The sequence below is a fragment of the Anas platyrhynchos genome, chromosome 5, assembly GCF_047663525.1.
Source record: "Anas platyrhynchos isolate ZD024472 breed Pekin duck chromosome 5, IASCAAS_PekinDuck_T2T, whole genome shotgun sequence".
In the NCBI taxonomy this organism is placed as follows: domain Eukaryota; kingdom Metazoa; phylum Chordata; class Aves; order Anseriformes; family Anatidae; genus Anas; species Anas platyrhynchos.
The window spans coordinates 52815833-52840557 of record NC_092591.1 but is presented as its reverse complement, the minus strand read 5'-3'; the positions used below and the strand labels follow the sequence as shown (position 1 = coordinate 52840557).

The following is a 24725-nucleotide window of genomic DNA, read 5'->3' as shown; positions in this document are numbered from 1 at the left end:
AACTTTGGCTCCCACTTTTAAGGGGCCCATATCTCCTCGCTCCCTGGACCCCGGGGATGGCCACCCTGGGACCTGGCTCCCTTTCTGTGTGAGGGCGGCTGTCTGACTGCCCAGGGATGCAAGGAGTCCAGCTGGAGGAAGCCTTCTATTTACCCTAATGGGACTGAAAACATGTTTCGTAGATTGGCAAAATATACTGAGAGCAGAGCTCAACATGCTGGAAAATATGGGAGCTGGCAAACGCATTCATGGCATTAAAAGTATATATGTAGAGGTGCCAAGCACGATATTTGCATAGCTAGCAGGCCGTGGAACATTTCCACATTTCCATCCCGCTACGTTGTCACCAAGGCACTGCTTTACAGGGGAGAGATGTCCTCAGCATCCAGCCATCAGCTGCCAAGAGCTCTGGGCTAAACGCGTTGATGTCTGCACAGGTCATCACCTGGGCACCATCCAGCACCTCCTGCCTCTCTCAGCCTCACGGGTTTTCCTTATTGTTAAAGACCTCAGTGATGGGTCTTCCATGCCTTGCTTCCACGTAACAACAATGAACTTAGGTCAAAATAAATATGCATCTCTAAATTGCAATAAGGCTTCCCCGTCGGTGCTGATGCTGGGCTGCTTGCAGATTGATTTCAAGGCATGCCAACACCTGTCAGATGGTGTCTGTGCCTTTTCTTCTTCTTGTCCAGTCCCATGCTACAGAAGTAGAGCACAGATGCATCAGAAATAAATACATGTGTACAGGATATAAAGGCAAAGTGTCCTCACTGGTGCTGTATAACAACACATCGTCCACATTCCTGCTGGAAACCCTCAGCCCATGGCCCGAGTCCAGGGGCTGAAGCAGTTAACTGCAGAGATGTCGGAGATGTTAAATGTGATGGCCTATATATGCCAAGAAGCCTCAGGATTGCTCTTTGATGTTAAATTTAATCTGTAGTACGCTGTGCGAGCATGGCTGGCTGTACATCTCCTATAAATTAATTACAAAGGCCTTGCCATGCATGTCGAGAAGGGGCTCCATCTATTTACAGATCTCGTGCTAACATATGTATGCTCCCAGAGCAGCCCTCTGTGAGGACCAAATGTAGGGCCTTTAGGTACAGAAGCCACCCTGCTGCTACTCCTCGAGCTAAGAACGAGACCCACCTGGTGCCAAAACCAGGTGTCCAGAGAGAGGGGAACACCTGTGGAGGAGCTCTACCATTTTCTGTAACCATTTTCTTTCTCCCCTGTGCATTGACCAGAAGCCTTTAGCATTCAGGAATGCTAAAGCAGCTTCTGCAGAGCTGCTTTAAAGACTGGTCCCAGCTGCCTTTCTGGAAAGTGTGCTGCAGCTGAGGAGAAGAACGAGTTGTGGTGCTCGATACAGCTCTGACCAGGCGCGATGTGAGAAGCTGTGATGGATACAGGAGGTTGGACTGGGCAGTTTAATCATCTTCTCTGATTTTACACCTTACAGATTACCACTCAGCGCATTTTCTGAGGCATCTTTCAAAGGAAACAGCAGGAAATGTTTTCTAGGATGAGAAAATGACTATCTAACGGGTGAGAATTGATGTCAGCAAGTATCTTGACATGCTGTGGGGACAACAAGACAATCTTGGATACAGAGCACAAAAGGACCAAAAGGGCTGAAAAGAGGACTCTTACGGGTGCTCAGAGAGGCTTGAGCTGATGTGGAGAGTAGGCAGAGGCAAAAGCAGCTAAAAGGTCGGAGGGAAAAAGCCGTATTTTGAAAACAAGGGTAGCAAACCAGAGGAGTATGGGAGGCTGCTGAAGGGGCAAGAAAAAAAGGGAAAACATTCTTGATGTGACCTTTTACAGTTGATTGAGTTTGTGCCCATCCTGCTGAGACAACAAAGCTTTCTGCAGGTGCTGGAGCCCCTCTTGGTGATCTCTGGTGCACAAGGACACCTTCGGAGTCCTTCAGATGACGCCCTTGGAATAGCTGGGTGACTGTTTTTTATTTTTTTTCCCCCTGAAAATGCCATTTTGGAAAAAAAAAATGTAATTGAGAACGTCTTATGCTGCTTCAGGAAAAAATAGAAGAGACTAGAAGAGACTGTTAAGTTTTTATTTGAATGGCACTTGATTTTTCTGCTTAATTGGGTAAACACAGAATTATTTAAAAGACAGATGTTCAAATGCAACACTTCGCATGCACTGAATCAAAATGCTTTGACCTGAAACAACAGTTTTTGAGATTTTCTTGAAAAAAAAAAAAAAAAAAAAAAAAAAGAACAGAAAGCTCATGCCAATCTGGAAGCTACTTGTTCTTTCTAGGCCTCACCACTTCTCACAGATCAGAAAGCACAATTTGCTCAGCAGCTTTTTTTCCGTGACATCTGTCTGTCTGACTGCGCAGCATCCCCAAAAGTGAGCAGTGTGGGGACACCAGATCTTTGTGCTCCCCTCCCCATCCTCAATTTGATGTTGCCGTGAAAGCAGCCTGGGTCTTGTTGTGGGTTAAGACATCATCCCTGTCATCATCTTCACCTTCCAAGCCCCACCTTGGTGGCAGAAGGAGGTCCAAGCACAAGAAATGCTCTCAGCACAAACTGTGCACTGTCTAGCAGGGCCTGCGGGGACCAGGATTGTGCCCTGGGGACCCAAGGAGATGTCTGGCTCCAGCTGTGAGAGGTGATAACAGCAAAACCAGGATCACCTACGGACTATTGATTATTTCCCCCTCCTTCCCTGTTGCACACAGCTGCCTGCTGCGTGTGAGCTGGCCGCCTCGCTCCCTGGGGGCTGAGGAAGATGCGCTGCCCTCCGTGCCCCCCCCAGAAATAAGGGTCCGGCATGGCTTCCTCCCAGGACGTGTTTTAGTGTGCTCAGCGCTGCAGAGAACAGATCCTGCTGGTCTCTCTGCCTTGGCACACCAGAGGCATGGAGGTTCACAGGCTGGCCTGTGTGGAGGTGCAGGAGGCAAGCGGCTGTTTTGCCATCCTGGGACTCCACAGGCTGCTGCTTGCACCCGCTGGCCCACGGCACCATGCACCGCTCGCATGTGGGTCCGTGGGAGAGGTTTCTGGCACAGATCCTGCGTGCACCAGCCTGTCGCCTGGGGACCTGGAGCCAAATGCAAACGAAAGCCCGGGGTTAATTATTAAAGCTGGTTTGCATGGCCGAGTGCTAATGCCATGACTGTGCGCCCTGAGCGCACGGCCCCAAAGAGAGGCAGGATGGGGACAGACCTCGCAGAGCATTTTTGGGCTGCTGCCGTGCCGTGTTTAGCGGCATGGACAAAGGCTGCTCCCCGCTCTCTGAATGAGGAAAAGGTAGGCAGGAGGGCTGGGTGGTTCTGGACAAAGCAATCACTGCAGAAGGCCTCGGGCTCCAATTTACGAATTCAAATCTTGTCTGAGGGTAACGCTTCCCAGAGCACATTTATGCCGCTTTCAGAAATAACACTGGAGCTCCCCGTGACATATGATGGCACAAATGCTTGAATCGCTTTTGCAAAATGACATTTGCTATTTACTGCTTGCCCCAGTGCAATAGCCGGAGCTATTGCCTCAAAACTGTTTGCTCATTAGGTCTTTGGAAAAAAAAAATAAAAAAATTGAGCGATTTCCTTGAATGCAAATTTCTATTTAAATAAGTCAACATGACATATTTTGACTTGCCTTGTTTGACAATATCGTAGTTATTTCATTTCAATAAAGTGAAACATGGTTGTTTCAGCTCTGCCTTCTCACTTTGTTCGGCGTGCTTTTGTATTACATTACGATCTTTCACTAGCACAGAGCACAGATGGAGCACATGCAATATTTCAGCTCCTCTATACGTTTTGGCATAATCGTACTGAAAATTTTGAACGCTAGCACAGTGAAATGTTCCACTAGCTCCAAGTTGGGGCTGGATTTGTTTTGGAATTTTAATATATATTTTTTGAAAATATAAAATCTTTAGTTTTTTTTTTTTTTTTTTTTTTTTTTCCCCATGTTATGCAGCAAACCCAGCCGCTGAAACGACACTCCCTCCAAAGAAACGCTATGTTTCCTCCAGATTCATTCCTTGGCCTCTGTGAAACGAGTTTTCACCCTGTCTCCCTCTGGCCAACCCTTCTGTTCCTACAAGGACCCCCTTGTGCCTGGGATGACCTCATCGTGCTGCACATTTTGGGATGCACTTCCCCATTACGCTTCGCCCGTGGGGTCCAAGCCAGCTCCAAGCCTCTCCCCCCACCCTGCCTGTTTGTTTCCTCAGCCCTTCTCCATCGCTTGGCACCAGCTCGAGGTGCGCCGGGTCGCGCACCCACACCGGGCGCACGGGGGGGTTCCCAAATTGCGCCTTCGGGGTCTCCCCCGGCGGGTTGCAACCCCTCTGCCTTTGTTCCCCCGACGGGGCGGCAGCAGGGGGGTGATGGAGGCAGCACCAGGGGCTGCGGGCGGGGCCGGGGCCGCCCCGACAGGAGGGGCGGTCTCGGTAAAGCGGCGGCGCGGCGGGGGCCGGGCTCAGTGCGCGGGGCTGCGCGGCGCCGGCCGCTGCGCTTCGCCCATGGGGCAGCCACCGAGGGGCCCCCCGGCCGGCCGGTGAGTGCGGGGACGGCGAGGGGGGGACGGGGGGAAAGAGGGAAGGGGCGTGGGGGGCTCTCCGCTCAGCCCCGGGTGGGGGGCGTGGGGTGCGGAGGGTCCCGAGATGGGCTGAAGGAGGAGGAGGAGGAGGAGGAGGGAGATGCGCTGGTGGTGGGTAGGTGGGATGCAGGGGGGATGGTGGCTGTGGGACCAGTGAGGGGACATGCACGCTGCTTCTTGAAGGCTGGGGTCCTGCCTTGCTGCTCCCCCCAGCAGTGCCCGTCCTTTCTCGGTCGCTGGTGAAGGGGCGAGAGGACCGCGGTCCCCAAATGGTGCCCGGGTGGGGAGGCATCGACCCGAGTCCTGTGTGTGGGTTGGGATGTTGGCATCACTGAGTTCCTGTAGGGTGCTGGGGGTGGAGGGGGGTGAGATGGGGCAGAGCTCCCCGTGGCAGGAGGGGAAGGTGAGGAGAGCCAGCTCTTCATGGGCTCTGCGTCCCCGTCTGGCTCTATCCGTGCCACCTGTGGGTATGGCTGTCCCCCAGCTGATATCGGGCTCTCCAGGTGTCTTCTACCCCAACTCAGCAAACTGGGCTGAGAAGGAAGCAGCACCTTAATCCAGAGCCCAGTCCTTGCAGCTGGAGTCCTCAGGCAGCTGCCCAAGGGCCAAACCCCAGCTGCTGGTGGTTCAATGGGTACCGTCTGATCCATCCCCTCTGCACGGGCTGCGAGGTAAAAACGCCAGCAGCGACCGAAGCCTTGTTGACATTAGGGCTACCGGCGGTACAGCTGAGCCATGAGAAATTACAGAGCATGCAGGAGCACTGGCTATTCTGGACTTAAAATAAATAACTTGCTCGGTAACTCTATCTGCGCTAAAGCAGAGTATGCTGAGTAATGACGTCCAGGGCCCGCGGATGAGGAAAGTGTTCGCTTAAATAAATAGCAGTTACCCTTTAGACAGGGGAGCTTTTCCTCTGGGAGGAAATTGTCTTAGGTCGTGGTGAAAACCAAAACCAAACAAGATCCTCGGGCTGGGCGTGGAGGTGCCTTAGCTGGCAGTAACCATTCCTAGCTGGGATGCATAAATACACCTTGTGAGCGCACGGTGGTTTGTGGGGGAAGCCACCAAGGGGCCCTGGTGCCCTCAGCAGGGGTGCTGGGTGCTGATGGCAGCTGGGAGAAGTGGGATTTGGTTGCTTTTGGATGTCTCCTTCCTTGTTCTGTGCCTTGTGCAGAGCAAGGCAAAGGGAGCTTCGCTGCCTGGGTGGCTTGTCCCAGCGAGGAGGCTGAAGAGATGGTGCCTGCCATGTGGTCCCAAACTCAAAATCTCAAACTTACCCCTCCTGCTCACAGACCTGCAGAGAGGGGGGGGCAGAAGAGCGTCTCCAGAGACGTATTGGGTGGGACTGGGGGAGCCATAGATCTGTGGGAGAATAAACCAGAGAGATGCTCTGCCTGGGCTCTTCTGTCTGTTTGGAGCTGCTGGAGGCTGGGGCCTGATCCAAAGGGAGATGTTTCTCTATTCCCAATGAGCGTTGAGTGCTACAGTGTGCAAAATGCCCAGAGTACATCCTCAGCTGGTGATTGCTTGTCCTGCAACTCTCTGAAGGTTGGAGTTAACAGCAGGGGATGCCCCTGGGAGGGACCATTCCAACCATTTTCCTTGGAGCTGCCTGGATAGTGGTCTGCTCTGTCCCATGTGTGTGCTTGACGATGCCTCATCCGTTCAGCACCCAAACTTTTAATGAGAACTGCTCAAAATGCTGTCACAGCACAGAGCATCTCGCTCTGTGGCGGGCAGGATGGGTGCTCGCAGCACCAGGCTGTCCTGGCACAAGTGGGACCAGGGGTGGGGGTCTACGTCTTCCTGCTGCTAAGTTTTTTGGTTTCGAGCCATCCCCTGTCACGAGGAAAAAATAGTCATAATAATAAAAAAGGCACACGTGCAGCAGAAAGAGGTTGGGGTTGTTTATGTTGTGATTTTGGCCTCGTGCCAGGGGGAATGGTTTGGTGACCTCGGCACTATTGGGACGTTATTTATAGAAAGACCTTCTGGGTTTTGTGTTTTTGACGTAGGAGGGAAAAAAAAAAAAGTCATGGGAGAAAAAGACCCAGTGTTGGCCCCCAAATACATCGGGTCTTTCTCCAGATCAGCAAAAGCAAGATGTAAGAGGTGACCAGGTGCTCCCCATTGATGTCGCTCTCTGCCTTCTCTTGGAAAATGTGGTTTTGATTCTGTCCTGGAGATCACAGGCTCGCGTGAGTTTGCTCTGTGTTTGAAGGGTTATTGCTCAAGATGCTGAAAGATGTTCACAAAGACAGATCCAGCTACAGCTGAAGACAGCTTTGGAGTTAAAACACGAAGGGAAATGACAGATGACTTGCTGGCCTTCTTCAGTTTCTTCTGTCTGTGAAGCTCTGCCATCTGCAAGGGTTAATGCATCTCGGTGCCTTTCACTGCCCATCTGTGGCGCTGGGTGGTGCGGCTTCCCTGCCTGACAGATGGGGAGCAGGAGGCTTAAGAGCTGTGTGGGGCCTTGCTGGATGACCCCACTGGAGTCGGTGCTGCCCCACAGCCCCGGCTCCCAGGGGTTAACCCTGCAGCAAACTTTCCCTCCTGGTTTCATGAGGTGCAAACCTTTCTTGCTCTCGTCCTGCAAAGTGCTCGTGTGCTCCTGGTAGGTACATCCACAGGTGTCTCTCTAGTCCTACGTATGCAAAGCAGGAGTTTCTTTAGCATGTTTGAGCGTTGGTTTTGATGGGGAAATCTTTGCCTTGGTTTGTGCGCAGTGCTTTACCCAGCTCCTTCTGCAGGGCAAAACCAGGGACCCAACACAAGCAGAGCCTGTGAGGAAGCTCTGATCCAGATTTACCCTGACAGCCACTGTGGTTGCAGGGGATGAAGGAGCAGAGATCTGTCGCCAAAAGGAGGAAGCAATCGAAATGATTGCTAGCAGGGTTTAGCACTGAAGCTGAGAGGTTGCCACTGATGGTGGCGAGCCCCGTGCTCCTTTCCTGGATTTGGCCCAACAGGCTCAGAAGGCTGGGCAGGAGGACTGGTAGCTGGCTCCTGGCTGCTGGGCTTCCTCGAAGTTGCTGTTAGGGATTTGATTTAAGATCGTCGAAGGCACTGAGCACAGGGAGAGAAGCAGTTAGGAATAAATCAAGCAGTGATTCAGTGGCCTGGTCCCCTGGGGAGTGGCATTAGCAGCACGAGTCGATGTCGCCGGAGATGTGTGCGCCGGAGTGCCAGGTCTGAAGGGATCCTGCGTTCAGAGGGAGATTAGAGAGAGTCCCCACTGCAGCTGGCTGCTGCTGCCTGCAGGAGAGAAATCCCTGCCTTTCTTATTAAAATCAGGCAGCACTTAAAGTGCAGGGCCTGGAGGAAAGCAGGTGCAGGCAGAGCAGTACACAAAGGCTTGCAGCCGTGTCATTTTTAGCTGTATCCTGCCCGGGTTGAGAAAGTAAACAGTGTGAGGCCGTGTCAGCAGCCGAACAAGAGACCTACAGAGAAAACCCACAAATCTTCAGGAAACTCTGTGGGTGACTCAGCCAAGTGTTTTTGTCGGAGTACGAATTCATTCAGTAACCCATGATGGCAGCAGGAGTGCTCTTTTGTGCTGGTGCCATCTCACAAGTGAAGTACAAACCCCTGGCCTTCGGTGTTTTGTGGTCATGGAAAGACTCGAGCAGCTTTTCCAGCTGACAGAGGTTATTTCAGGAATCCCACTGCTGAGCCCCCAGATCCTCCAGCCCTTGGTAGATGCTGCAGTCTCCTGGGCTCACATCTGGGCCTGCTGGCGATGCAGATTGCTGTGACAAAGAGCCAGCAGCTTTCCCGAGCTCAGCCAGTGCTACCTAGCCCGTGTTCATCGTGGCCAAGAAGATGCCTTGAGCCCAGCCCTCCTGGCCACTCTGCCCAGCTGCACGGAGCTGCAAGGCAGGGGTGTGCTTGGAGAAACTGCACTCGGTATCGCTGGCAGTAAAGGAGCCTCAGGAAGCAGGCTATTCACTTAGGAAAGTAGGTATTTTAAAGGCTCACGGTTTTTAAGTCCCTCTGAATCCTGTTATCAAACGCTTAATTTCAGCTGCCTGGCACTTAATTCAGGGTTATGTTCCTGAGAGACAGAAACACGAGCTGCCTCCTGCGAAGAGGAGAGGGAACTCCAAAACAGCAGCGCTGAGTCCAACTGAGCTAGGCAGCATTGGGTTTTCACAAGCAGGCATCTGACACGTGAAAACAGCTACATTTTCTTTGTGTTTGTGAAAGGAGTCGCTGTAGAAGCTGCTTAGCAGCAATCAAGAGCACCCAAACTTTGCTTCACAAGCAAGCAGGAGTCTGCCAGGAGCCAAAGGCTACACCTGATGGGGCTGAAGAACTGGGACCATCTGTGTGCTCCTTCCCAGGTTGTTTTTGTGGTGACAGAGAGTGCACGTTTGTGAAAAGCAGACACCTGTAATGCACCCTTTCATCCTCCTCCCCTTGTGCCCAGTGCAGTCACTTGCTCATTGCGGTGTGTGAGCCTTGTCTGCTGGCATCAGCCCAGGTGCTGCACACCATGAGTTCAACAAGCCCCTTCGATGAGCCATGTCGATGTGTGCCCTTCAGCTCTCCGGACAAGTAGCTTGCATTTAGGGTTGGTGCATGGGGAATTAGTAAAGCAGTTGAGCTCGTCTCCAGCCCATTTATTCCCTGCTCCACATTTCCGGGCAAAGCGAGTGCCTTTCATCAGCGCTTGCAAAGAGCATGGGGGGAGGAGAGACCGGCCTGCCGTCCCCAGAGCCACTGCTGCGTGTGAGTGAGTGGCATTTCGGGTAAGGTAATGGGAAAGTGTTGACTAAAACATGACACTTCTGTGCTGTGAGCTGGAGGCTGCGTTACAGGCTTGCTGATAGATACGCCAGGAAAGCAGTAAGTGTGCCTACATGCATCCATGTGTACACAAGCTGATGGGTGATGCTGGTATTACTGGGGCTTTTTGGATCCACGTGTCTGAGAGTTAAAATTGTAGAAGTAAGGGAAGGTCTTTGAACCTCAGAAACAGAGGAGATGTGGCAGTGCTGTGTTTTGTGTGGTTACTGATGTGCATCCTCCGTGGCTGTGACTAATAAGAGTGGGTTACTGAGGATGTACCTTCTCCATGCCCGGCAGCTGGGAGGTTGTTGTCAGGTTTTCATAATCCCAAAGTGTGACTCTGGTATGAGATGTGCAGAAGTGATGTGGTGTCTGCTGGGAGTGTGTACTGAAAAGTTGAATGCTAGGGTGAGGAATTTGCCTTGCCTATATGTATAAAAGCAATGAAAACCCTTGTCTAACTCGTAGCCTGTGGCATAAGCCTCCCAGAAGCTGATGCAGCCCATCCTAAAATAGGCACCTCTGGGGGATGGCTCCCCCTGCCTGTTTCCCAGATAGCCAAAAATAGGGAGGTGAAGAGAACCATAGGTTCCCGATACATTTCATGCTTCCCAGCCCCGCTCTCTTCACTTCTGAAATGTATTTATTCTGTGTCAGGGACAAACCATCTTGTCGTGATCCTCGCAGCACACACATGCTGGCCTTTTGTGGAAGCTGGAGAACCGCTCTCACATCCGAGGCATCGTCTCTTTTTCAGTCTGCAGGTTCTTTATATTGTCTCCTCCTTCCGACGAAAGCTTTCGAAAGGGTACTTGTGTGCTGAATACCCACTGCTGATAATGCACGTTATGAAATCTGAAAGGAAGGTTGAGATTAAATGTCACGCACTTCACAGTCGGGGAATTCAGAGTCTTGTTGATCTGTGCACAATTCGGGGGCTGACAGCTCATGCATAAACAACCGTGTGCACATACACACACGCGTGCATGCACAGGGTGATTTCCCCTGACTTAGCAGCAAAGAAAAGCAAAGTCAGGCTTGTATGAGCTGCTTGCTGGGGGGTGAAACAGCATTTGTGTGGGAAGACTCTGGGTTTGTTGGGGCCACCCTCCTTGTCCTCCTCCTGTGGCGTTGCCCTGAGTTGAGGCTGCTTTGGTCTTCTGCAAAGGGGTTTTCTCTGCCAGGAGGGTCTGCCGAGAGCCTCTGGCACATGTGCAAGGGCAGTTTCCTTGAAGAACTTGGGTGATTGCTTTGTTTTTCCAGGAAAAATGGGAAAATGGAGGAGAGAGGGGTCAAATGATGGAGTCGGGGTTGCATGGAGGGCCAGCAAGTGCCTGCTTGCGGGTTAGTGAAGCCTGCGGTTGCTCTTTTCCCACGTAGCCGATTATTCAGAAGTTTTCCTTGTCTAAATCGGTCCCATCCCCTGTTTGCCCAACACGGGGAGTTCTGCATCGAACATTTTTAGCATTAACCTGTTGCTATAGAAACCAGCAAGGTGTCAGAGGGAGATTTTTGCCACTCGGGGGTAGGCTACCAAGTAGCTGAAGTATGTGTTGTACTGGGAGGCCGTCCCCGTTGCTTATTTGCTAAGCAACTCCCTGAGTCTTGCCTGTGCTAATTTGGAGTCTGAGGAGCCACGAGGGAGTGATAAACCTGAAGTTGCAATTGTGTGCAGATGAGCAGGGCTTAACGTTGGCAAACTGCTGAGGGAGGAAGTGAAAATGTGGTCCCAAGCTGCAGGTGAGGGCTCTGAGCAGTGCACAGGGTGCTTGGGGCCGAGGGATGAGAGCTGGCATCTGCCTCTTGTGCAGCAACGTGATTCAACTGGGTATGGGATGTGAATGTGTAGTATGAGATGCCCTATAACATAGGGTTGATGAGAATTCAGCTGTTGACTGATGGTCACCGTGGCCATCCCCTATCAGGCCTGACTCACAGGACAAGGAGCAAATTTTCTTGCTTGCTCAATGGGAAACTTGAGTCCTGAGAGGGTTTGCATGTGTGGTGCTCAGAAAATGACCTGATCAGACCAAAAGGCAATCTCCCTGCTTAATGCAAATTTATTTTTCTGCCCGTTTTTCCCTGCTTGTGTATGCCTTGACTGCACATCTGGGCGTATTGTGGCAGAGGGTGGCAGAAGAGGAGCCCTTTTTTAAAGAACAGGATAAAAACCTGCTGGTGCTGGGATGCTTTGAAAAAGCTGTTCCCAGGCCAGGGCTGCAAATCCATGTGCAGCACAGGTCAAAAGTCTGCTTTTAGGATGCAGGCGTAGTACAGCCGGATTGATTTCATCTTCCATTTCATGTTTGTGGCCATTTTCGTAGCCTCTAAATTGCGGTCATTACATTGTGTGGGGTAAGCTACTGGACTGCAGATGCAGAAATAATGTTGGTGTAGATGCAGTTTGTCATCTTTTGAGGGAGACTCCATCAAGAACGGCTTTGAAATGGCAGTCCTCTGTGGTGGTACGCAGAGAGATGTTGCCCTCACATGTGGCGGAGGGGACCAGATCTTCCTGATTGCATTTTTTTTTTTTATTATTTCCTTCTGAGTTCTGGAAGGGGGCAGAGCTGTAGGGTGGTTGGGAGGAAAGGGCATTGGCTTTTTGGGGAGTGCACGAAAGACAATTGTTGAGGGTTTGAGGCTGGAGTTGTTTTGTGGGGGGATGATTTTTAACTGGTGCTTTTTTTTTTTTTTTTTTTCATTTTGTGTGTATATATAGGTTTTATTTCTGCTTCTAACGCTTCCCTGTAGAAATCATCTGCAGGACAGATGGCCCACTAAGCTGCTGGGGCTGTCTCCCACAAACACCTGTCTAAGGCAGCTGGGAAATCAAAAGAAGAATTTTTGTCTTTTACTGCTCTTAAAGGAAAACGGCGCCTGTTCCTGACGCATCTTATTTCCTTCCACATCCTCCCAGCTCCCTTGTGTCCTGCTGAACTCGAGTGCTCGGGATGTTCAGCTGATGATGCCCAAGTTGTCTGAGTTACCCAGAGAGGAGTAAATGCGCCAGGAGTGCCTGGCCGAGCGTGCTGGATGTGTCAGACAGCCCAGCAAGCTGCTGCTGGCTGCAGGACAGCATTTCTTGTCCGAGGTGAGCCCAGCTGCTCGCTCTCGCCGTTGGCGTGCTGCTGCAGGTGGTAGCAGGACCGGGGCTGCTGGGTTTAATTATAGCTCCTGTCTGAGACACTAATAGAGCAACAGAGCGTTTCTGTCTTCTGCTGGGGAAACCGAGCACTTCGCAGCTTTTGATTGCTGTGTAACACTTCCCATGACATGGGAAGAAACTTTCCTGTTCCCTCTGAGAGAAGAAATTGGAAACCTGTGGGCAGTGAGATCCTGGAGCTGAGATGCAGCCCCCAGGCTGCGGCTTGGCCTCGGTTCGTGGTACTCCTTGGGATAGGATATTCCTGTCTCCATGCTGCCCAGCCTTACCAGAGTGTCATCAGCCTTTTGTTCTTCTCTTAGCCCCTGTCCCGTCCATTTGCTAAGGGATTGCGTGTCTGAGATCCCACATTTCTCCTTCCCCGCTCCTTACAAAGATGGGCATTACCCAGGTGCAGGCAGCCCCCTGTTGGCTCTGTGCAAAATCCCCCTTCAGCGAAGGATTAGCTGGGGTTAGCCCTGTGTGTGTGCGTGTGTCTGAGGTGTCTCTGTGTGGTTTGCAGCCTGCAACGCAGGTGGTTTGGGCTTCGAGGTTTCCTCTGGCTTCTCTGCAGGAGATGGTCCGGAGGCACCGCTGAACGAACGTGCCTTTGGGCCTGTGCCTGCTGGAGCTGCTTAAGGAAGCAGCAGGGCTGTGGCAGAGCCAGGGGATGAACCTCTGGCAAGAGATGTTTCCTGCTGGCGTTGCAGAGGGACTTCTGGACTTAAAGGGCAGCTTTTCACGTGGGAAAGGAGTCCCATGCACCCGGCAGGTGAGGAATCTGCAGTATCCCTGTTGGCGTGGGTGTACGGACTGTGCCAGACTGGGCAGGAGCAGCAGTCACATCGTACTGCCACGGCGGCTGAGTGCTAATTGTTTCTGCTGCCTGAGCATCCGATTATTTCGGCTAGATCAAGTTTCATTCCCCGTAGCTCTCTGAGGCTTCCTGACCTGCAGAATTGGTTTGGGGAGTTTCTTTTTGCTGGGCTGGTGAGCTCATACCCCTCACCCTGGGCAAGGGCTGCTGTGTATTCCTCCCTGCAAAAAATGCAAACGATGCTGTTACTGTTTGAAGATGTTGGTAGCAAAGCCTTGTGCCGCAGCTGGCAAGGAGGATATCCACTGGGAGGTGGGCAGAGGGATGCTCTGCCTCAGCTGGCTGGTGGCAGAGAGGTCTTAATCATCCCAATCCCAGCTCTGGAGAGAAGTCTAGGCAAAGGGCTGGCTCGCTCAGTACGGACTCAGAATGTGCAGCTGCAGAAATATGGCATGGGATGGCTGTACCTCAGTAGTTATCTGGCTCGGGTGTCTGCTCTAGTATGGATATCCCAGGGAAACTTTGATGAAGTTGCTTGGATAGGATCCATAAAGGAGCCTTGTGGCTCTTGGGTGTGCGTTTTGGGTTAGATGTGGGATTGATCTTGTCCCTTAGGATTTCAGAGTCCTCAAATGTCAGAGTTTGCTAACCGAGAGATTTTCCGCACTTAAAAGGGAGCGTGCTGTGCCTTCATATGTGTGTGGGGAAGGTGTCTTAGATCCTGCTTGATGAGTTAAGTCAAAGGTTTGCAGGAGCCAAGGTGACGAGTACTTCTTTGGATCCTGTCTTCAGTCTCCTGGTGTTTCCAAAGTGGGGATGCCATCTGTCCCGAGGGCGCAGGGCTGTGGTGAGGCGAGATCGGGAGGCACTGAGATACTTTGGTAATGAGCCTCTTGGAAAAGAAGAGGGAAGAGAGAACTTTGCATGTTTTTTCCATCAGACAGCTCTTTTCCTTTCTGACTGGCCTTGCTCTTGCATGACTGCTCTGACCTGTGCACCCACTGCCTCTCTTCTTTGCCCTGCCCCTGTGCTTGAGCCCAGACTTTGCCTCTGTCCCTGGCCGTGTAGGTGCCTGGAGAGCTCTCCTGGGGCCTCCTGCCCTGGGTCTTGCTTTCTGCTGGGCGGTGGGGCAGAAGGCACAGCTCAGCACGGGAAAGGAGCTGGCTGCTGGCCCTAAAGATGGATCTCTTGCTCGCACAGCCCCTTGTTTGGAGACATCTGTTCCAAAATTGCAGTAATTAGGATGTAAACATCTGTGCTCTCTCACTGGGTGCCTTGGCCACTGTGGCTGCTCCTGTGGCATCAGGGATGAAAAGCTGCTCCATATGGCACGGTTGCCTCAATCTTCCCCCGACAAGCCGGCACAGTGGAGCAGCTGAAGGGCTGTCTGGTGTGATGGGAGGGAGCGGGGAAGGATCTGTCCTGCTCAGCCTGCTGGCCTTTCTGTGGGAGCTGCTGACTGGGAAACCCTTTGGCACTTCTGCTGCCATCTCTCTCTTCCCCTGACGCAAGAAGGCATGGTTTTACTCTCGTGGCTCAGTGCCCACACGTGTGAAATGCCTGTAGCAGTGTTTGCCTCTTCAGGTTGGGTGAAGAGCACCCAGGGCTTGCAGAGCTCAGTGGTGACGTGGTATTGTACATGGGCAGTGCTGCATCTCCGTATTTACCAATGTCTCTCAACCTGTGCTTCGTGAAAGGTGCTTGGGCATGGCAGGTCAGAAAGAGCATACATCCACTACAGGAGTATAATAACTTCTTGGTCAACATCTACAAATGAAGGTGGGCTCAAGGCCTTGGGTTGCCTCTGGCATGTTGGTTTGGGAGCTCTGAAACCAGAGCAAGTCTTCTCCCCGGCCTCAGCATGGCAGAGCAGACCAAATTTATGGTCAGGATAAATGTACTAAAACTGTACTCTCACTCATCGTGGTTCAACTCCAGCTCGTTTTTATTTTCACTTACTCTGCTGGCAGACTGGGAGTGTCCTCAGACCCTTGCAGCGAGCTTTGTGGTGCCCTCACAAGCAGCAGGACAGCTCTCTCAGCTGCTCAGCAGCAGCGTGCTGAAGCCATAGGAACAGGGGCTGGTCATTCGGTCGCTGCACCTTGCTCCTTGCCAGACCTCCCTCGATGGGCACGCAGCTCTGGCTGCTGAAGCATCGTCAAACATCCTCTCCTCTTGCTGGAAGAGAAGCAGAGATGCTGGGGGAAGAGCTGTGGAGGTGGGGAGAGATGGAGCTATCTTTAGCGTGGCACCGGTGAGGTTTCTTTGCACCACTAAGCAGTAGCTGTCACCACTGAGTACAGTATTCAAGGGGACAGATTCCGAAAGAAGCTGAAGAAAAAAAGTGAAGAAAAGGGATATTGAAATTTAAATAATAAAAAAACATCTTTCAGCTTCACATGGTCATTTCCAGTCATGGGGGGGGAGGGGAGGGGCAGAGGAATTTCCTCTATGCAGTGTTTGATGTACGCAGCCACTGGGATGCTCAGAAAGAGGATTGAGGAGAAAATCACGACAGGAGGAGGTGGAGGTTCCTGTTCTGAAAATGCACAGGCTAATAGGAAACATCCTCCAAATTCTCAGTGTGTCAGGGTACATTAATGTAAGTATAATGCTTTCAAACGCTCAGCATCTTCTATCCAAATGTCATCGAATTAGTGCTAATGCATTTGTTAGCTCATTATTCATTAATATTCAGTACTCATTAGACTGGCTCTTCCCCTGGAAGATGGGGATAATGAGACGTGGGATTGGCTGCAGGGCTGTGCCATAGCTGTGCTTAGCACAGTGGGAGCATGGTTTTTACGTAGCAGAATGGCCTTCAGTGATTATTTTATTGGTGTTTCTAGCTGGCTTATCCTGTCCCAGTTCTTGGCTGCCGGTTCACCACAAATCAGTGGAAATTCTGAACGGGAGAGCGATGTTAATAATGATGTGGATAAATTGCTACTAACTCGTGCCCTGAAGGCAACTGGCAAACACAACTGATGAAGCCAAATTTTGATCTGTTTGCCTGTGCTCAGAACTGCAAAACTGCCTTTGTAATCACAGAGCCATTTATCTCTCAGCCTGTGAGTCCTCCCTTTGAGCCCTACCACCTTCCTTTACTTCATGCCCTCGGGATGCTCTAGATCTGAAGATGTCTTTTTCCTTTTTTTCCCTATCCGAAAGGGTCTTAGTAAATGTTTGAGTATGGGATTCAGTCGTTGCATTGTCACAGCGGGTCTTCTCAGATTTGCATCACAGCAGGATTTACATTGGCGTGCTCTGGGATCCTGCAGAACTGACTGGCTGCTCGCGTGGACAAAAACGGAGAAGTTTTCCTGGGAGATGCAAACCCTTTGCAAGGCAGCGGGAGAACGCTTGTGTGCGTGATGCCAAAATAACTGACACCTCTCACTTCATTACTCCCTGGAGCCTTGTGAACCCTTTAGACACGAGCATAAATTCTGTTCCCCCGGGAAAGCCATGGGAAAGTGCAGCTGGGGTGAGGGATTGCCTGTGCTTGAGCCCTGGCCTTGTTTGGACCAGAGGAGCTGTGTCTGGTGCCCGGGGGGGACATTTTTATGGGTCTCTTGGAGGGTGAAATAGCAAATGGAAAAAAAAATGTTTCTGTGTTCAGTTGAGCCGAGATGAAAGGAAGACAAATTGGGGGGAAGGACTTTGTGAACCGAGAGTTTCCAGGGTTTTATGACTGGATAATGATATAGAGGGATTTTTCAGGGACTCCTGACACCTCTGTGTGTCCAGGAAAGTTGTCTTTTCCACCTTAGCTTCTGTCAGATACCTCTAGCTTGTTCTTTTCCTAGTATTCCCAGTATTTGTACTCTGTTTGCTGTCATCTTCTGTTTCTGAGGAAGCAACATATTGTCAAGGAGGATCTTGCCTCTAGTTTCTTGTAGCTGTAGGGCTGGTGTGTTCTGGCTCAGCGCAGGGGCTGCAGCATCTGGGGGGAAAGACAAACAAACATCTGAGGTCTGCGTGGCATTTTGCCTGAAATGGCAACCGAAGGGTGTGATGTATGGCAAGGAGAAAGTCATTAAATGATCCTCTGCTTTTTGTCTTCAATTCCTCTTGTCTGGGAAGTGTTTAATGATGCTTAATTGCCCTAGTCTAGGAAGCAGCAAAGAGTTACCACGCTCCTAATGGGACGTGGACACTACCTCATGCTGGGACGGGCTGGAGCGTGGTTTGTAGGTCAAACCCACTTAGGGCACCTTCTGGTGAAGCTCGGGGCTGCTCTCAGCATGGAAACACACACATGAGACATGCTGGTGGGTGGAAAGCTGGCGCTCGCACCATTCCCCTGCCCCTTTCGCAGGGCTGATGGCAAAACCCAGGGTGAAGGGTGTGGGGAGCATTTCGGTGCCTCTGTCCCCACACTACTGATGATTTGGTTTCGTTCCCTGTCTGGCAGGTCACGGTGACGGCTGGTGCATTGCTCTGGGACCGGGACAGCTTCCCCACAGCCCGCGATGGGTTGCCTGCAGCCGGCCCCCAGCACCCTGCCCTAGAGGGGGTCATTCAACGGTGCTGAGGCAATGAGGAGCTGTCTGCCGGCATAGCAGCGAGATCTCCGTGCTTTTTACAAACTTTTGATGCTCTGTACCCGGCGAGGTTTCATGTGAAGCGCTTCCCACGGCCTCTCCCCTCAGCTGTCCCGCCGGCGGGGCAGAGGCCCGCGTGTCGCCATGGCGGCCAAGCAGCCGCCGCCGCTGATGAAGAAGCACAGCCAGACCGACCTGGTGAGCAGGCTGAAAACGCGCAAGATCCTGGGGGTCGGCGGCGAGGACGACGACGGCGAGGTCCATCGCTCCAAGGTGAGTTGTGCTGGGCAGGGAGGTGTTCCCCATCCCGCCTCGGGGTCCTCCGTGCTGCTGTCCCGCAGCCAGGAGACCACTGCTGTGGGAGGATGGCCACTAAACCTGTGAAGTGTCACCTGCTGGCACGTGGCAGGCCACTGGATAAAACCCAGTTAATTTTTTTCCAGCCTTTACCTTCTGCAGCCTCTCTGCCAACACCAGAGCTCCCAGCTCTGCTGGGCTCATGCAAGGGCTGCTGTGATAAGATTAATGCTGCCCTTTGGCAGAGACGGGCTGTGCAGCGTGGTGGAGGCACAAAAGCTGCCTGAGACCACTTTTCACAGTAACACAGCGAGCTCTGCCTTTAAGTTGCTTTAATCCACTGGTGAAATGTTGTTGTCGAGATGCCCATTAGCTAGCTCGGGGCTCATGGTACCAGCTCAAAGCTCACCGTATTCCAGCACCGTGCCCTGGAAACTGGGGTGGCAATTAAAGAGGCACGGCGGCACCTCTCTGAAGAGACACGAATCGCAAACAAAGGCACGCAGTCAGTTTCAGCAAAATACCAGTGCTGGAGGACAAGGACATGTCCCTTGGGAGCCCTGTGCCGTGTGCCCTCTGGAGAGGTCGCTGGCAGGATGCTTGCTTGCAGGAGAGCTCACATGGAGCTTGCTTATTCCAACCCACACTGAAATTTATCATCTTCATCCTCTTTTCAGCAGTCTTGGAGATAAACTGCTACGTGGGGTTAAGATACATGTTGTCTGGTCTGAGGTATGCTGCCTAAAGGCTGGGGAAGGGTCTGCTCAGTCACCTTGTGCCTTTTGTTTGAATTTCAGATTAGCCAAGTCCTGGGAAATGAAATCAAGTTTGCTGTCCGGGAACCCTTGGGGCTAAGGTAAGACATGAGGCCACCTCAGAGCAAGTCCATCAGATTGCTGTTGGCTGTAGTGTCTCTGACACCAGCTCTGTCCCTGACACCAGCCTCACTGCTCCCTGCAGAGCTTCTCAGGGCTGTAGGACCATCCTGGCTCTGCTTTTTTCCCTCATAAACCAGCCTGAGGGCCATGAGCTCCAGTCCCTTGGCAGGTGCTGGGAATCACAGAGGCCAGAGGACCTCCCTGTCCTCTTTGCAGGTCCAATTCTCTCCTCTGCTTGGGTGAGGGGGGTTCAGCTCTGTGTTGCTAGTGAGGCTCGAGCTAGCAGTGTCTGGGGAACCACGTCTTCATGCAGAAGACCCACGGCTGCCACAGTTGGGTGAGGAGGGAGGACAGAGGCTAATAACCACGCGGACAGCTGGGAATGCATTGTGAAGCAGGGGCGACAGGCTCACCCCCGTGCTCACTCTGGGCCCTCTGTTTTCCCTCCTGTGCAGGGTCTGGCAGCTGGTTTCCGCCGTTATGTTTTCCGGGGTGGCCATCATGGTAAGTGAGGGCTGCAGTCCTGGGCACCACCAGCTCCTGGATGCCACAGTGTGGCTCCTTGGCCACTTATTCCCCCTCCTTTGCCTTCAACAACTGCCGCTGCTTTCTCGTGAGAGCCCTTTGCCCTCCCTGCGTCTCTGTAATGGGCTTGTCAGCAGTGTCCTTGGCTGTTTGTTCCCATTGCCAGAGTCTGTTTCCATTAGCAGGTTCATAAACCACACACGGCACGGCAGCCTTGGTCACAGAAACCGGCCTTGAAGCCAGCAGCTGACACGCTGATACTTCTCGTGCCTCCTTAATTCCCAATTTCCTGGCCGATGGTTCTGGTCACCTCATGTCTCAATGTCAGAGCACCACTTTCCCCTGCCTGAGACAGCGCGTTTTGATGGCTCTGGGAAAGTGCTGCTGAGTCTCTCCCATGCCTCCGCCAGGCCCTCGCTTTCCCTGACCAGCTCTACGACACCGTCTTCAACGAGGAATCGGCGAGCAGCAAGACTCCCATCCGGCTCTATGGAGGAGCCCTCCTCAGTGAGTGCTGTGCCAGTATCTGGGGTGTGATGCTGCCCTGTAGAGCAATAGGGCGAGAGGCCAAAAGGGCAGGAGCAGACAAATTCTGTGTTTGGAAACAGCTGCTGTTGGAATTTTTTTTTTTATGGGTCTCTTGTAAAGCTCAGCTTCTGTTGCTTTTTCCTAGCAAGGTCTCAGGCTCCCGCATCCTGTGATTGCGGTGCCTGGGGGGGACCTCGCGTATGGCACAAGAGATGGGGCCAGATGGGAGGGTGAGGGGCTTGAGGGGAGCCTGGAGAAACCCTCTGGAAAAGAAAATGAGTGGAGGAATGAAAACGCAGAGGGTTGGTTAGCTCTGCACCGTGTGCTGCAGCCACTGCTGCTCCCAGGCTGCGAGGGAATGCGCAGGGAGTGTTTTTGGAGGGGTGGCTGGGCTTGAGGGCAGGCAGCCAGGGTGGGATGCCCTTGCACTGGCAGGCTGGTGGCTGGCTGCTTCCCGCAGGCTGCAGCAGCATCTCGTGGGGACAGCTGGAAATGCAGCAGCCACACCAAGCAAGGGGAGAGTGCAGCTGCTGCCTGTGCTGCTTCCCTCTGCCTCCCCCGTGGGGGCCAAAATGTTTCACCTGGGGAACAGGCAGGTGGGCTGCCCTTTCCTGGTGGTCCTCGCCTTCCCTCAGAGCAGTTGTGCTGCTGTCCCTCTGCAGGCATCTCGCTCATCATGTGGAATGCCCTGTACACAGCTGAGAAAGTCATCATCCGCTGGACCCTGCTGACGGAGGCATGCTACTTCGCTGTGCAGTTCCTGGGTGAGTAGCTGGGCTGGGCAGGAGGTGTGTGCTGTGTGCCCATGCTCAGGGTGGGGAGGAGAGAGCTGTTCGCTAACTGTTCTAGGGTAACTTCTGTTATTAACCAAAAAGGGAGCTGCTCAGAAAACGGGTAGTGTGAGTGGACTATGTGTTTTCATTCGTGCTTCTGCATTTGGCAAATATTTATCAGCACTGGAGTGGTTAAGCCACAAAGCAACATGCAGATTCCATGATTAAGACCTGAGCAAATGGGAAATTCACACCTGCTCGAGTTCATGTTTCAGGCTGGCTACCTGAAGGCAGAATTGCCTTTAGGGAAGCGTTTCTATAAATAGGAGCTTTGTGACCCACAGGCCCTGTGCCTAATTTTGAAGCTGTCAAATCAAGCGGTGTAAGAGCTGTGTGTTGCAGGTTTGCTGAGTGTGAGACTGGTGGGCCTGCAGTGACAGCTTTTGTATTCACAAGGCTCAGCTGGTCCCTCCAAAAAGCTACGTTAGAGGGCAGCAGAAAACAGCTCTGTGCTGCTCAGATCTGTTTGTTTCTCGTCACCAACCTCTGCCTTATCTCCCTCCTTCTCCTCCAGTTACCACGGTTTCCCTGGTTGAGAGTAGCCGGATAGCCACGGGTGCTGTGCTCCTCCTGGTCAGCCGAATCCTCTTCGTCCTCATCAGCATTTATTATTATTACCAAGTTGGACGCCGTCCCAAGAAAGTCTAATTCCTGGGCTTTTTGTCATGGGAAGGGTGGGAGGGGGGGTTGTGTCGGTAATTTTGCATTTATAATTATAACTTTTTTTTTTGTTAGTCCCTTTTTGTTCTAAAATGGTTTCCTTTTCCACTTACTGGCATGACTCAGTGTGTAACCTGATGCTGGTAGCATTGCCAGGTGAAAATTTGGGGAGAGCAGCGTCATGCGGGTCCCCTCCCACCAGCCCCTCTGCGGGAGGCAAGCAAAGAATTCGAGGAAGGCTCAGGGAGGTGCACAGGCCTGGCAGCCTCAGGGAAAAGAGCTGGTCTCCCGGGGGAACTGGCTGATGGGATCACAGGCTCTGAAACCATTGAGAATAAAAAGCACAAAACAAGAAAGAAACAATCCCTGAGGAGAGAGGGAGTTAAGGAAACCAGTGAAGGACTTGGCTACTCCCCCTGGTAAGTGTTGCACCTGCCTGTTGGAGGGTGTCCTTCTGTGTACAGCCTGTCCCCTGTAGCACACACTTGCTGTTCACCTGGCCGGGAGCTGACAGCAGCTCAGTGCTGTCTGAATTCACAAACAGCTGTGTTTACCTTGCTGCCAGAGGTGCCACCCCAGCTTTATTTTCTTCAGTGGGTGCTGCTCTCTTGGCAGGAGAGACAGCGAAAACTCCTGGTTTGTTCCCTTTGCAGAGACAGCACTGGGAATGATGGTGTGCAGCTTGAACTATAGTATGTGAGAGGTCAAGGAAGCTATTGGGAAAAGCTTGCTGAGCACAAAGACGTGACGTCCCTTTACTTGGGATGTTCAGTGATGTTTTTAAGCTGGGCTCCTGTTCCCTTTACCCCAGAACATTTCCTACAATTGCAGCTCTACTGCTGGTCACAGCAGGGGTAGGTGTGAGGCAGAGGGCCTGACCCTAGTGGAATAGGGGCTAGAGGCTGCTGTGGTTTGCAGTAGTGAGAGCAGAGTGAGCATCAGTGCAGCTGCTTGGATTAGGCTGCAGCCTCCAGTGAGAGTCCTGCTGCAGGAGACAGTGTTCCAGATCTGCTAGTTTGTTGCATCTCTGGTTTTGGGAGTAAAGGACCAAAGTTCATAGCATTACAATGCTTAGGACACTACTTAACTGGGATGAAGAACAGCAAGGCGTGAGGGGGCATGAAGGCTTTGTCCTCTAGCTCAATCAAGGCAGGATGTATGTGCTGTACCAGTCACTGGCCAGTTTCTCCAACACCTATGGGGCTTAGCAGCACTGGCTGCCCATTTTCCTAGCACTGTCCTTGCGGATTATCCCTGTCCACAGCTGCAGGCTGCATTTTTCTCTCTGGGCCTAAAGGCAGAAGGGCTGTGTACAGGTATGGACTTCTTATTCAAGCGCTACTGTTGGTGGGATCAAAGTGTACCCTGGAGAAGAGCTGTCCCAAAATCCTGGTAGAAAGCTGCCTCCGCAAACAGAAGTGCTTGTGTGACCAACAGACCTCAAACCACTGGTGAGACTGGGATCCATGGCTGTTTGCTGTTTAATACCTTAGTGTAGTTAGAAGAAGCTAGCGGGTAGTTACTGTATGGTGTGTTAGTGTTTTTGGCGCTTAGAAGCAGCTGCATCAACTTGGGACACTGCCTGCAGTGCACCCACTGGCCATGCAAAACATGTGTCAGGTCAGAAGTAGTGGGACCAGGAGGCTGGTTCAGCCTGCAACTGGAAGTATTTTCTCAATGAAATAAATCCACCGCGGAGGCAACATCCAACAGCAGACTAAATGCTGGAGCTTCCCCACGTATCCCTGCCAAGCTGCTTTCAACATGTCCAAACTACAACAGCGAGCGACTGAAATTTATGTTTTAAGAGGAGCCTTCCTGTTTAGGTGGAGGAGTTGGGCTCTGGGAGGGAAACCTCTTCCCTGTGAGGCAGGAACTGATGCTGTGCAGCCCACAGAATATCACAAAGGAGACCGAAGGGTGCTGCATGTGGGAGCTGGCACGTGGCAGGCTGTGGCTGCTGCTCTCACCCTGCACACCGTCTGCATGGGCAGCACGGGGGGTGCGTGGCTTCAGTGCAGCCCCGCAGCTCTAAGTGTTGGTGTAGGTAAGTGAAGCGTGATTCTTTTTGTGTTTTGGGGGTCACATGAATGTATACACAGACTGATCGGAGGGTTGGGGGTGGGGGGAGACGGTTTCTAGGAAAGACGAGTAAAACTGACCAAGCCAAAAGCAATCTGACAGAAGGAGATGAAGGGCCACCTTAATGCTGTCCTCTCCCACCCGTGGTGGCTGCAGGACCTAGGATCTTAGTTAAGCCATGACTTTGGGGCTGTAGAGAGGGCTGCCTGAGTAGGGTACCTTAAAATGCCATCCAGCAGGTGAAAAATTAGTCAGCACACTACATGAGAACAGTTCTTTGAAGACTTCTTGATGGTTAAGTCAGGTAGCGGTGGGCAACGAAAGCTTTCTGATGGAGCTTTAAATCAAGTGAGGTGAGATTCCTCTTCAGTGCCCTGCTTAGCAGCTGTCTGCAAAACTTAGAGCAGCAAACCACTTCTCCTTTTGCCATTTGATGTCTGTCTGCAGCGCTGCCAGCAACCAACTGTGGCTGTTTGTCTTCACTCTGATGCGAGCGAGGGAGAGGAGGGAGGAGGTTGCTGAAGCTTTTGTACTGAAACGTGTCCCTGAGGACAGCAGTTTCGGGCTTGTGGCTGCAGGTGGCAGTTGTGCACATAAATTGGGATCAAAAGCCTGAGACAGCGCTTCAGGCCCTTCTGCTGAGAGAGCTCCATTGCCACAGGACTCAGTTTCCTCATCTCCTGCCAGTGAGGGACCCAAACCTGGCATTCCTGGAGCTCTCGCATCTGAGGGTGAAGAAAGCTCATGTTCACATAACTCTCTGCATCGCCGTATTTACGCCTAACCACCATCTGGCAAACTGGACCTGGTGACAAAAGAGAGGCTGTCCGTCTGTCTGTCCTAAGCCGGCCAATTCTTTCTGGTCAAGGGTTTTTACTTGGGGGGAAGGGGAGAAGGGGACACTTCAGTTTATACCTCATTTTGGCTGCTGTACCTGAATTTATTCTTCCTCCTTTAGTAAGAAAGTGACTGTACTCAACACCAAACAAATAGTGAAAATTAAAGCCGTTTCACTTCACTGTCACAA

General features: G+C 52.1%; 1 protein-coding gene across 1 annotated transcript; it reads left to right on the top strand.

Annotated features, from left to right (window-relative positions):
• Positions 1-4395: 4395 nt before the first annotated feature.
• TP53I11 (tumor protein p53 inducible protein 11) lies at positions 4396-24725 on the top strand. The gene is made up of 7 exons (XM_038179417.2): positions 4396-4547; positions 17766-18168; positions 18990-19048; positions 19526-19574; positions 20006-20102; positions 20786-20887; positions 21471-24725. Exons 2-7 carry the CDS (start codon positions 18040-18042, stop codon positions 21602-21604), a joined length of 570 nt encoding a protein of 189 aa, XP_038035345.1. The 5' UTR covers positions 4396-4547; positions 17766-18039; the 3' UTR covers positions 21605-24725.

Coding starts and splice junctions, on each gene's coding strand:
- TP53I11 (XM_038179417.2), top strand. CDS start 18,040: ATGGCGGCCAAGCAGCCGCCGCCGCTGATGAAGAAGCACAGCCAGACC. Junction 19,049..19,525: donor CGGGAACCCTTGGGGCTAAG/GTAAGACATGAG, acceptor CCTCCTGTGCAG/GGTCTGGCAGCTGGTTTCCG. Junction 20,888..21,470: donor CTTCGCTGTGCAGTTCCTGG/GTGAGTAGCTGG, acceptor CTTCTCCTCCAG/TTACCACGGTTTCCCTGGTT.